Source organism: Nyctereutes procyonoides, unplaced genomic scaffold (genome assembly GCF_905146905.1).
Source record: "Nyctereutes procyonoides isolate TBG_1078 unplaced genomic scaffold, NYPRO_anot_genome, whole genome shotgun sequence".
Classification (NCBI taxonomy): domain Eukaryota; kingdom Metazoa; phylum Chordata; class Mammalia; order Carnivora; family Canidae; genus Nyctereutes; species Nyctereutes procyonoides.
Genome location: NW_026575037.1, coordinates 4206173 through 4220531, shown reverse-complemented (window position 1 = coordinate 4220531; position 14359 = coordinate 4206173). Strand labels below are relative to the sequence as shown.

The window sequence follows — 14359 nt, the reverse complement described above, 5'->3', positions numbered from 1 at the left end:
ACTCCCTCACATATATACCAAAAATATTACTGTCACCAAGTCAGGTGCACACTAATTTAGAGATACTTTTTTGCCGTGCTATATGCTCCTCTGCTACCATCGTTTTTAATGAGGATAAGGCAAGACACTGAAATTCACTATTAAATGGATTATTGGAATATGACCATCTAGCCTACCATCAAGGCTGGAATGACACATTTGCTTTCATCTAGAAAGCACCACTAACCTCACAAATTTCTGATTTCTCACATACTCCAAGCTGAAAATACAAAATTTAATGATAAAAGGACTGCAGAGCCCTAAAACTGTATCACATACTATAGAGCCAATGAAACACAGCATACTAGCAAAACATTCTGTTTAGATCACCACATGTTCAATTTTTTATTGTTTCCTTCTTTGCTTAAGATATATACCCCTTCTAAATGTTGACCTGATTCATTCCAGAAATTTTCATATTCTGGTTTCCTCCTCAACAGCAGTAATATATTTTCATCTATCACTAACTACTGCTCATCCTCCTTTTTCTCTAATCCACAATACTAGCTGTCCTTTGGAAATTTGCCTGTATTTTCTTTAATTATCAATGTAACATGTTCTGGACTCCACAATGACCCCATTATACATGGGTTTGACACATATAGCATTATGTGATCTTTCTTCAATTTATGTCTTTCTGCTTCATATTTGATTACTGAGAAGATTAACTTTGCATAGCCTCTTTTAAATCATTTATAAAGTGATTTCCAGTCTCTATAATCATTCTCTTTCCAACATGAAAATTCCTCCCAATTATGGTAATTCAGTTTTAAAATAAATTTTGGTAAAATCCCAGTCAAGATTCTTTGAAAGTACATAAAAATTATATTGAATAATTACTCCTTATCCACATTAACTGATTTAATGGTTTTTTGGTTGACCAGTAATATCTCCTTTCCAATAACAATAACAAATTACAAAAGGAATTATCTTTCTTAAGAATGTAGACGTTCTGCTCAGTATTAAGTTGTCACCTTTTTCCTAAGTAAGCAGGGAAACCCCACCTGCCTGAACTTCCCAGGATTTCTTCAGAAGCCCAATCCTAGATCCATGGATCCTGAGGAGCCATGCACAAAGCCCACAAGTCTTCTGTCACATTGATTACCATAAACCAGGTTTCATAGCCCAGCTGCCTTCTTTGCTAATTTCCCCCTTGACAAGACGCAAAATGAGGCTCTCCAAGACACAAAATGGATTTTATTACACATCAGCAATTCGTTTACATCTAGTTCACATATTTGTCTAGAACATCCTGAGTCTTTGCCACTCTTTGCTCTAATACCTCTTTCTTGTCTATATTGAAACATTTTGACAGATTCTCCCCAAAGGCCATTCCCAGTCCAAGGCAATTAATCCATTGAGTAAAATTTTTCTCTCTCTTTCTATTTCCCTCAAACTCACTTCTCATAATCATTTAGGGCCTGCTCAATTTTTCTACCATATTTGGTCTTCATTTCACTTACCCAGGTGACTAATGGCTTCCTTGTCCCAAGGCCAGGTGGCAGCACCAGCAAGGTCTTCCCGCACTGAGCTAGCAAAGTAGACATTGAGGAAGTGCGTACTATTGAGCTGCAGTGCCTCCTTCAGCTCCTTCACACTCATGTATGCCCTGGAGAGCACACAAGAGAAGAAAATGTCACACCAAAGGATCAGGACATAGAAAATAGAACCAGACCTGATCAGACTGACACTCCAGCCAGCATTGCCCTTTAGAGGGGCAGAGAGACAGAGACCAGGCTGTCTTGAAGATAACAAAAAAGGCACTAGTACACATTTAAGATATTTTATTCCAAGATAAATAATATGTTAACTTTTAGCACTGTATTATTTATATGAATAGTCAGTGTTTGATGTCATACTCAATTCCACTCTACATCTAGATTATTTCTCCAAGATAAATTCAATGATACTCCTAATTATTTGCTCTAAGTATTAACCCCAGGCTATGGTGAAGAAGGCCTTCCAACTGTCAGTTCCTGGTTCCTTCTATCACACTTAATGAACATTATTATGATCAGAGGACCAACTGAATCTCTATTTCAGTATATGCTTGCTTTAAGCATTATTTAAAAAAAAAAAAAAGCAGTGGCTAGGAAACAAAGTAAAAAGAAAAAAAAAACAGATGAGGTATAGGTAGAAGAAAATATCATAAAATTATTACAAAGATATTTTTCTTTCTAGTCCCTTAATCCATAGAAACTACTCCAACTACCTTATGCTACTTACCAAGTATCTTTACTGGTGGCCTTCAAAGTACTAGGAACTATTATGTTTGTATTTATGCACAGAATTAAAGGTCTATTAAAAACACATGACATATGGCCCATAAAAAGGGGAAATGAGCATTTTATCTCTTTTTTTAAAAAGATTTTTATTTATTTATTCACGACAGAGAGAGACGCAGAGACACAGGCAGAGGGAGAAGCAGGCTCCATGCAGGGAGCCTGACATGGGACTTGATCCCAGGACTCCAGGATCACACCCTGGGCTGAAGGCAGCACTAAACCACTGGGCCACCAGGGCTGCCCTGCATTTTATCTCTTTATAAGCTCATATATAGTCAAAGACTTCCTTCTTCCTGGCATCAGTGAAAGTTTAAACTTACCATAAGCAAAGAGACTCACTCAACAGTCTCACTGAAGAGCTATTTTAAGAACAAACAACTAAGGCGGAGCTAGTGGCCCTTGCATTTATTGGATACATCATCCCATAGTGACCACAGTCTGCCACTCAAAAAGAGGAATGTTCTACCACAGCTTCAAGTCGGCAGACATCTCCTTCAACATTAGTTGGAAATTTCCTTTATAGATCATGCATCATTATTGCTGTTCTGATATCCAGAAGCTCATGTTAGGACAGCATGACCCTTCTTTTCTTGCGTGTTCTGCCTCCCAACCACACTGCTGATGCAATCTATTTAATCCACATGTAGGATATACTGGCAAGGAGTACCCAAGAAATGGATCCCAAAGAAGATTGTTTTTGTATTCTTTGGAACAGAACCAAAAAGAGGAATACAAATTAAGAAACAAAAAATATTCTGCTTTAGAACTAAAATACTTGGGAGAAAAGATATTTAAAAATACTTTTTCATATTGACTTGTAATATCTTGGAAAAATAGTTCTAAGCCCCAAGAAATCATCCAAATTCCATGAGGTGATGTCAGATGTGATCAGAGGGATATTCCTTCTGCTGCTTTCCTGGAGACACAATGTTTTTTGGACTGTTGCCTGCTTTTCTCTGGATATTGGTCACACTCTCTTTCTCTCTCTCCTTAATTAAAAATAATTATAATTTCCTGTATTGACAAATTGATGGTTTGGAGCTGTGATGACATCAAGTCATTCTTCAACATAGAGATGTAGGCCAGAAGAAAAGAGCAGAGAAAAGGTGAATGGGAAAAGAGAGAAAAGGAAAGGAATGGAAAGGACAAATAAGGGCAGAGAGAACTAGAGACTGAGCCTACACACAGCTCAGGATACCAAGGAAGACAAGTCACACCCTTTTTCTGTTCCTATTCCAGAGTTCCCATTAAAACTGGGAGTTGGTAACTTGACAGTTTCTCTCTTTTCTCCTCCCTCATTCTCCCTCAAATCCCCCTATTCCTGGCATGGTTTACTTGGGCTATCTGTGTGTTACTGGCTTCTCCATCTGCCATTTACCAGTCTTGGCTGCTATCCTTGTCCTCCCTCAACCCAGAAGTTCCACTAATTTCCCTTGAGCACACTCCAAGAGGCCTCCTCCTCCACCACCAACCTCATTAGCTGGTTCTACTCATCTCCCTTTTCCTTCTTGGCCCCACCCTTACTCCAGTCATAAATTACCCTTCCAGATGAAAGTATTTATGTCATGCTGGTGGCAAACTGGGTGTGGTTGCTCCAACTCCTGCACTACACAGAGATATATGTAGACAGAAGTCGGCAAGTATAAGGAGAACACATTTTTAAAAGCTAGAGACAGTTGGAAAGAGTCATTAATCGAATTGATAAAAGAAAACCTTATTTTGTTGGAAACAAAGATTTTTTTCTAGATTATTTCCTTAATATAAAAAGGGTAAAACTATAGATATCAGTGTTTCTGCTTTGCATGCTGAATGCTCTACCTATTATAACCTATACACCTTTTCACAAGTTAATCAGAGCTGATAAAGATAAACATTTTATTAATGTGACCAGAGTTGGCTTAGACCTTAGGTGTAGAAAAATGAATATTACTCTTAAATTCAGAGCTAAAGGCAATTATTTCTAAAGAAATGATTTATGAAGAGATAGACTTGACATCCAAAATAACTTAATATTCAAAGAAAGGTCAAATAATATGCATAAATGTCATAAAAAAGCACAAGTGTCTTGAACTGACCAGAACTATATATGAAAAGGAAGATGAACTACATTAATCTGCTTAATTTCTGCCAGGATCTCCTTTTGCTCATCCTCTCCATTCTCCAGACTGAAGTACTCACTTTTTCCTGAGGACTCAGAGTGACCAAAGCAAAGTTGTGTTTTGATTTTTGTAAAAATTGCCTCAGAATCAAGCTCTGCCTGAGACTGACATGTTAAGTTCTTCTGCCCAGCGCTCAAGTCTGTTATTTATGACATGGTCCCTAGAAGAATGCACATCTCCCTCACCACTTTACGACTGTGGCCCACTGGGATTAACCATTGCCTGATACCCAGTGCCTGTGTTTCTTTGTCTTTCAGACTTAATGCACTCATTTTGATCCATGCCATGCTTCCTGACTGCTGACCCCCAACCACTCTCTAGTGTCTAGATGTACATGCAAGCCCCAACTTTTGCTTCTAAGTAAAAGTGAAAAAATACTTCAGAAAGCCTATTTGTGCTCTAGCTTAATAGTCAGCTGAGTAAGTAACTCCTTTATAGACTGATAGAAATAATTGCAAGAAGGAAGCCAGAAAGAAGGAAAAGATCATGAACTGTCTGAAGGACATTGAACTGTATCAAAAATTGGCATGTTGAAAAACAAGACATAAAGGATACATGTGTGTCTTGAGATCTCCAGAGGAAGACCCTGACTGCATTCTACAGGGTAAAGCAGCCTCCATGACAACAAAACCAGATGCCCCCAGAACCCTCAGTCAATTAGCCTCAAGGAAACAACTCTTTAGTCTGCAGAGTACCAACTAGTGCTCTCCCAGTGCCCAGAGCAACTCTAAAAACTTAGTTTTTCTCCTTCTCTCAAATTCCTCCTGCTCTTAGATGCCTGGTACTCTACTACATCACCATATACTTTACTCTTCTTTTTATTTTCCCACCTCCTGGTTAGTCCATACACATCAGGGGTTCAGTGCCTTGCCCACAGCCCTCTCCTTCCCCACCTCCTATCATCCATTACTCAGGAAATTTCAATATCTGTGAAATATCACTGAGAACAATCTTCTTTTTTACTTCTTCACCTCCAATTGCCCCCACACCATATATTCATGGTCACCCTTACTCAGAGTGGTTTTTATGCCTGATCTCTCATAGATCTTTAATTCTACTTGTTTAAACTTTCACTTGAACTCCAATAAAAAAATATACAAAAAAAACCCTTTCACTTGTTTATGGTTACCTCCTCTCCAGGAATGATTTGAGATCATCATTCTTTTCTTGTGCCACCTCTTCCACCAATCTCAATCTTTTATTCCTCTCTTAGTAAATGATCATGCTTCCTTCTTCAATGATGGATTTGAAGCCATTCATCATGCACTCTAATACATACACACACATTTTCTTCCTTACCTATTTTTATTCTCTTATCTCTGGTCCCACAGGATGAGGTTTCTGAGCAAATCATAGCTAACACCCTGTCTTTTTCCTTCTCCCTTTCCAATTCAAACTTCTTGAAAGAATAATTTCCTGATCTCCTATTCATTTATTTCTTCCATATACCCCCTAATCCCACTGTAACCTGGATTTCATAAGCATCACTTTATCAGAACTGTTTTTGTTAAAGTCGTCAGTGACCTCCAAACTGTCCCTCCCCACAAAATGAAAAAAATTCAGTCACCTTCTTATGACTGAATTTTTACATTTTTATATTTAGTTACTTCCTGCTTATTAAAGGAAGTGCTTCTAAAGCACTTCCTGAACTTTTTTTGCACTGTTCTTTCCTGGTTATATTCTTGCTTTTAAGACCACTCTCTAAAGAGTTCCTCTTTCCCCTTCTGATTTTTAGAAGTTATTCCCCAGAATCCTTTGGTCTTGTTCCTAGTATATTCTTTTGTCATGCTCCTTGTTTACTATTGGAAACTCTTCTACCCCTAAACTTTGAAGCATCGATTAGTCCTTCGATAATTCATATGTGTGTGTGTGTGTATATATATATATATATACACACACACACATATACCATATATATACACATATCATATATATACACTATATATTATATATATATATATATAACTATAGATTAGATTCTTGTTTCTCCTTTATAGGAGGACATCTCTACCTAGATCATATACAGACATCTTGACATCAAAATGTCAATTAAATGTGTGATTCTACCTAAGCAAAAAGAAATTCAGACACAATTTTCCCAGCACCATTTATTGAAGAGACTGTCTTTCTTCCAGTGGATCGTCTTTCCTCCTTTGCCGAATATTAGGTGACCATAAAGTTGAGGGTCCACTTCTGGGTTCTCTATTCTGTTCCATTGATCTATGTGTCTGTTTTTGTGCCAGTACCACACTGTCTTGATGACCACAGCTTTGTAGTACAACCTGAAATCTGGCATTGTGATGCCCCCAGCTATGGTTTCTTTTTTAATATTCCCCTAGCTATTCGGGGTCTTTTCTGATTCCACACAAATCTTAAGATGATTTGTTCCAACTCTCTGAAGAAAGTCCATGGCATTTTGATAGGGATTGCATTAAATGTGTAAATTTCCCTGGGTAGCATTGACACTTTCACAATATCAATTCTTCCAATCCATGAGCATGGAATATTTTTCCATCTCTTTGTGTCTTCCTCAATTTCTTTCAGAAGTGTTCTGTAGTTTTTAGGGTATAGATCCTTTACCTCTTTGGTTAGGTTTATTCCTAGGTATCTTATGCTTTTGGGTACAATTGTAAATGGGATTGACTCCTTAATTTCTCTTTCTTCAGTCTCATTGTTAGTGTATAGAAATGCCACTGACTTCTGGGCATTGATTTTGTATCGTGCCACACTGACAAATTGCTGTATGAGTTCTAGCAATCTTGAGGTGGAGTCTTTTGGGTTTTCTATGACCCAGCAATTGCACTGCTGGGGATTTATCCCAAAGATACAGATGTAGTGAAATGCCAGGACACCTGCACCCTGATGTTTATAGCAGCAATGTCCACAATAGCCAAACTGTGGAAGGAGCCCCAGTGTCCATCAAAAGATGAATGGATAAAGAAGATGTGGTCTATGTATACGATGGAATATTACTCAGTCATTAGAAATGACAAATACCCACCATTTGCTTTGACGTGGATGGAACTGGAGGGTATTATGCTGAGTGAAATAAGTCAATTGGAGAAGGACAAACATTATATGGTCTCATTCATTTGGGGAATATAAAAAATAGTGGAAGGGAATAAAGGGGAAAGGAGAGAAAATGAGTGGGAAATATCAGAGAGGGAGACAGAACATGAGAGATTCCTAATTCTGGGAAACAAACAAGGGGTGGTAGAAAGGGAGGTGGGCGGGGGTGGGGATGACTGGGTGATGGGCACTGAGGGGGGCACTTGATGGGATGAGCACTGGGTGTTATGCTATATGTTGGCAAATTGAACTCCAATAAAAAAATTATAAAATCTATAAATAAATAAAAATTTAAAAAAGGAATGAAAAAAATGAAATTCAGACACAGTGAATTTTGGTGATTCTGAAATAGTGGTCTAACTAAAGAATCTGTGGACATCTTCTCCATAGGTAGATATGCAGGAAGGGTTGAGTTCTGGTTAAACACAGAGGAAGTATGTATCTATGTCCACAGAAAGATAAAAAGGCAAGTACAAGTGAAAGACCACAATAATATTTTGTCCCCTACTTAATTTTACAGACTGGATTTTGGGTTCCTCAGGGAGAAAAAAAAAACAAAAAACACTCTTTTCATAAAAATTAGTGCCACCCAGGATACACAAGTAATGCTTTGAGGCCTAATAACAAAATGAAGCACCCGTTGAGGATAGGGGACACCCTCTCCATCTCTGGAAAGAATTAAGGGATGTCAGCACCATTCTGGCTCTGAGAGTTTTACAAACTTTGGGTTGTATTAGAAGCCAGCTCTCTCCGGAGGCCAGCTTGTCCCTAGAGAAACAGTGAGGGCAAGAGCATCAGTTGGAAATGCTGAATGTCAGCAGAGAAGGTAAACATCACAGCCAGTGTTCAATGGCAAACAGCAGAAGAACAACAGAAACTGGTGGTCTTGAATTTTTAAGGCACATCCTTGTGAAGACTCCCAAAAACACTAGAAAAAGGAGATATTGTAGGAGGGTAAGATTTTGGTTATATAATGAACTAATATAATTTGATTGTTAATGGTAATATGAGCTCATTCATACTCATAGGACTATGTGGACTGGATTTGTCTCTGACGCTAAGCTCAGTCTTTTTCTGCACAGCTACTTTTCCAGTGTCCCTCTCTGAATTGGGGCTACTCCTATTATCCTCTCCATGACACAAGTAGAAAACCCAGGATTCCCCCTCATTCCTCCCTCCCCTCTCCTCCACTCTCCTCAATATAATGAAGATTATATTAACAATGAATCTTGTCTAGGCACAAACTATAGCCAACCTTGTCAGGCAAGGGATAATTTTTATTTCTCCCAGAACAGTTTCCAAAATTGACACAAAATAAAAATACAGTGATGATCCAATACTTCAGATGAGACTCTCTGCCAAAAGGCTGACTGTGCTAATAATAATTGCAGCACTTCAGGTAAATTCTTTCCCTGACTTCCTGATAATCTCTCTCAAAAAGTTCAGGAAACAACAAAGAGATACAATAGTTTGATTTAAATTCTTACTAATAGAAGAAAAGTATCTGGTGACATGGCGGTGGATGAGTTCCTTCAATGAAAGAAACATTTTACTTTTTGCAACAGTTGAGGCTGATAACAACAAGGACTTGAGCTTTAGGGAAACAGATTTCTAAAAGAGAGGAATGATTCCTTAACCTAAGATTTTCAAGGGGAAAATGGCCTTTTGGAAGTAGAAGTATATAAACCTTGAAAATGCACTGAATTCTAGATTGTCCCAATAAAGGTGAAAGGAGATATGAAACATCAGAAAGAACCAGGTTTGATAAAGGAACTATGTGCTTAGCTAAAATTTTTTTAAAAAATACATTCAGATTTTGGAAATAAAAATAACATAAAACTGTAAAGAAGAAGAAGGAGGAGGAGGAGGAGGAGGAGAAGGTGGTCAAAGAAGATAAAGTTTAATACAACCATAAATATGAAAAAATGCAAAGTGATAAATTTTGCAAAGTGAAAATTTCCATTTTTCAGAATAATAAGTAAAATAGTGTAATGACACAGAAGGGGTAAAAAAGCTGAACTCTTCAAAGTCTGCCTTGCTACCAAGATAAATAATCGTGAAAGTGCAAATCTATTCAATAATTCATTAACCTGGCAGTCTTTCATGTACTCTAATAATAATGGTGATCAAAATTAATTGAGTCCCAACTGTATGACAGATGCTTCATATATATTTTCTCATGTAAAGTTCACAACAATCTTGTAAAGTTAGTGTATTTATTTCCCTTTACATATAAGAAATTCAAGTTTACAGAATTAAAGTCCCTGGCTCCAAACCACACAGCTTGTAAGTCTTGGAGGCAAGTTTTAAACTCAAGTTTCTCTAACTCCAAAGCACACATCCTTTCTTCTATTCTTAAATTGGTTTCCCTAGCATTGGTGAGTCACTATGTTAGGCCTTGGCAATAAAAATATACATAATATATGATTCTTATTTTCAAGAAACTCAGTCTTGCATAATGGTAATGCAAGGTGACAGGCACTATAGTAGCAGTACACACAAAATTACGCTTATCATGATGAGCCCGGAGTAATGTACAGAATTATCAAATCACTATACTATACACCTGGAACTAACACAACACTGTATGTTAGCTATACTGGGATTAAATTTTTTTTTTTAGTTACATGCAAGAACAGAGGAGGAAGTAAAAAATTTACAATAAGGCACTGTACACTTTGTGGCGGACATTGTGAATTGGTTTGTGTGGATTATTCTACCCTCCTTCTTGTGCATTCTTGTTCTGGAGAGCAGAGAAGTTAAATTCTGCATCCTTCCAGTTCTCTTATACCTAGGGATCTGGATGTGATTTCGAGTCTGCCAATCAGTTGTGCTCTAGTTGGAAGATGGCAGTGAGATGAAGACCTTACTGCTTTTTCTTCCTTCACCTGCAAGCATGGCAGGGTGAGAGTATACGTTCTAGGGTGTGGAGGAGCAGGCTGTGGGGCCAACACTTGTTCCTGGGGCAGATCTAGTAGGCATAGCATGACTGCAGTGGTGGCACGTCAGTGATTTCCTGATCTCCCTCCAGCAGCCACACACTGTGTTCCTGAAACCAACAGGGACCTAAGGATTCCCCACCTTCCTGTCGGTGGCAAGGGGGTGGCAGCTCCACTTGCAGGCCTGTTCTTCAGTGCTGCTCTAAGACATATTCCTGGATGCCCAACCTAAATCTACTACTCCAGCCCTTATAAAAGCTTTATAAGCACTAAAATCCTGTGTATTTAATCCTTTTTGGTTAAAATGGCAACAATGCTTTGTGGTTTTGGCAAGTAAATACTGATTGATTCAGAGATGCTATTCCAGCTGTGTTTTCCACATTTGATTTTAGTTCTCAAGGTAGAAAAGTCAGGAAAGACATAGTCAAGCCAAATATATACAGATGACCAAAAGAAACTAGAAGTCTTAATAGATGGAAGAATTGTTTTTGGAATGAATTCATCTTGGGAATGATAAAATTGTACCCTAAAATCCCCCAAAGGACATGTTGGGGTAGCTACATAACAACGAATCTTTGTGAGTAATGATGAGGTACATGGCAGCCAAAGACTGAAAGATATTTCAAGTTCCTTCAGAAGAAGGAGATGGGGGATGCCTGAGTGGCTCAGTGGTTGAGTGTCTGCCTTTGGCTTGGATCATATCCTGAGGTCCTGGGATCAAGTCCCGCATCAGGCTCCCTGCATGGAGCCTGCCTCTCCCTCTGCCTGTTTCTCTGCCTCTCTCTCTCTCTCTGTGTCTCTCATGAATAAATAAAATCTTAAAGAAGAAGGAGGAGGAAGTGGAGGAGGTGGAAGAGGAAAAGGAGGAGGAGGAGGAGGAGAGGTATGCCTGGGTGGCTCAGTGATTGAGTGTGGGCCTTCAGCTCAGGGCATGATCTCAGGGTCCTGGGATTGAGTCTTGCATCCGGCTCCCTGCGGGGAGCCTTCTTCTCCCTCTACCTATGTCTCTGCCTCTCTCTGTGTGTTTCTCATCACTAAATAAAATCTTTTAAAAAAAGGAGAGACTTGGAAACTAAAGATCAGTGAGCTCAGTGTCAAGTCCCAGAAATATTTCCAATGTGCTATTAAACAGGCAAATCTGTACTACCCATGTAAGAAAAAGGTAATTACAGAAACTACCATGGGCTCACTTAAAAAAAAAATCATACAAAAGTAATCACACTTCTTTTGTTGTTGCTTTGGGTGTTTTGTTGGATTTGCTAAAGTAGATGATCCCTTAGAAAAGCATACTTTGGTTTAATAGGTTATGTGATACCTTGCTCACAAGATCTTTATAAGAAGGATGGAGAAACATGCACAGTTATGCATTCATAACAACCTGCACCAAATGTAGGGGCAGCCTGCAGGGAGGTTCTTAATATCTTAGCCCAGGTGTCTGTAGTTGCCCCTATTTCATTGGCGTATATCATCAATGTCTTGCAACAATTCACTTGCAACGGCACAGTGTAGGTTTATCATGTTTACAAATGACATTAACTGAAGAGAGATCATATTCTGGGTAGCACAATAAAGATTCAAATAAGTCTCGCAAAGCAATAATTATAGGGGGACACTCAAAGGGTAAAATTCAAAAGTTTCAAGTGTAAATCCAAAGTTAAAAACAAATAAAGAACACGATTGCTAAAATATAATATTAAGGACTCTGGGTTTGGCACCAATTAATAGGACAAAAAGAGTCCTATAGATTTTAGTTGCCAACAAATTTCCATCATTCCCTGAGGGAAAATGTATAGCCCCCTGGGACTCAGTGCTGAGCACAAAGTGCACTGCCCTGAACAGACATGTGCTTGATGAGCCTATCCTTCTTTAAGGACATTGGAACCTGAGACATGCCCAGAAGAGGGAGACTAAAAAGGAAGGAGATCTGACAACAATGTCATATGAGGAATGGCAGAAGAAATAGGGCATATTTAATCTAGATGGCAGAGGTGGGAGGGCAGCCTGAAAACTGGTTAAAGATCTGCTATCCAATGATGTATAAGCACCTTGCTCTGTATAAGTCCAGAGGAAAGGACTAGAGCCAAAGAACAAAATTATGAGGAGGTCTCTTTTTGCCTCAATATACTTTAAAAACGTAATAAATTTTAATTGTTAAAAAAATAATTCCCTATCACTAGAAATATCCAAGCAAAAGCTAAAGAATCACTTTGCAGAGGTGTTGAAAAGATGAGTTGTAAAACAGAATATAAAACCAAACTACTCCTTACTATTCCAAATTGTCACAATGTTGAAGATCTAATGCATTCTCGTTGCAATGATGATCTTAATACAACTGATTTCTACATCTATTTCTTCCTCTTTTCAATTTTCTCACTTTTTAAAAAAAGATTTTATTTGTTTTACTTGAGGGAAAGACAGAGAGAGAGAGAGAGAGAGAGAGAGAGAGAGAGCAAGTAGAGGGAAGGGCAGAGAGAGAAAGAGAAGCAGGGCTCCATCCCAGGACTCCGGGATCATGACCTGAGCCTAAGGCAGACACTTAAGCAACTGAGCCTCAATTTTCTCACACTTTTTGACCATTTCTACCAGGATAGCCCCTGTTGTGGGCTGAACTGTGTGTCCCCAAAAGACACTGGAGTCGTAACCAGCACCTGTGAGTGTGACTTTATTGTGAAAGATGGTCTATGCAGATGATTGAATTGCGATCATTAGGGTGAGCCCTAATCCAATATGATTGTGTCCTTGTAAAAAGCAGAATGAACATAGAGGGCAGACAGTGTGAAGAAACAGGGAACACGCAGCTTATAAACCAAGGAATGCTTGAGGCTACCAGGGGCTGGGAGAGAGGCCTGGAACAGATTCTCTTTCACATCCCACAGAAGGAACCCACCCTGCTAATACTTTGATCTCAGACCTCCAGCCTCCAGAACTGTGTAAGACGATACATTTCTGCTGTTTAAGCCACCCAGTGTGGAATACTCTGTAATGGCAGTGCAAGGAAATAAATACAGCCCTCATCACTGCAAAGTTATCCATCTCACTGATTTAATACTGTCACCTGTCCCAGATAACCCAGTACTAATTTAACTTTCTCTTCTATTCATGCTGTAATAATGCCACTGTCGCTATCTGGTTGGAATAGGTCCTTTTTACTTTACTTGCCATGTTCTAAGATGTCCTCTTACTTTTCTCCTCTAGTAGCCAGCTCCAGTCCTCCCTGTGCAACATCAATGCTGATTTTCCCTGTTCACTGTTGGTTCCCTGTGGCCTACACAATGGTCCTTTAAAATCCTTTAAATTGCCACTCAAAGCCCGGTAATCTAACCCCAGCCTATCCTCCAGGCTTGCACTAGTACCACTACATCATTGATTGAGCTACATTGATTTACCCCTTGATACCACACATGCTTCTGATTTTTTCTTTTTTGCCTCCCTGCTTTGCTTAGGTAGTTCTCCCATTACATATATAATTGTCAAAACTGTAACTGACATCCAAGTCCCCTTTTCTATCTCATTTCTATAAAGCCCACCCTGGTTACCCCAGCCTGAAATGAGCCCCTACCTCTGAATCTCTACCTCATTCAATCTAGTCTACAACACACAACAGCAATTATAATATGTAAACCTGCTTTGGCAATATTTGCCAACAGTAGAAATCCTACCTTTAGATATTTAACTTAAAAAGGTATTTGTATGAGTTTCAAATATGCACAAATAAGAATAGTATAATAGCAACATAAAAAATATAAGAAGATAATATAACATCATTGTATATTATGCTAATAGAATACTATAATAGCAAATAAAAGTATAATAACAAAATATAAATAATGTAAATTTCTATTAACATGGATCTGACAAGATAAATTAA

At 38.5% G+C, this 14359-nt stretch overlaps 1 protein-coding gene across 1 annotated transcript in view; it reads right to left on the bottom strand.

The window, feature by feature from the left end:
• Positions 1–14359, bottom strand: part of PAPPA2 (pappalysin 2) — a 272846-nt gene that overhangs the window by 173848 nt on the left and 84639 nt on the right. Inside the window, exon 4 of the mRNA XM_055319554.1 lies at positions 1503–1648. Within this exon, the coding sequence (XP_055175529.1) occupies positions 1503–1648 (146 nt within the window). The remainder of the gene's footprint in view (positions 1–1502; positions 1649–14359) is intronic.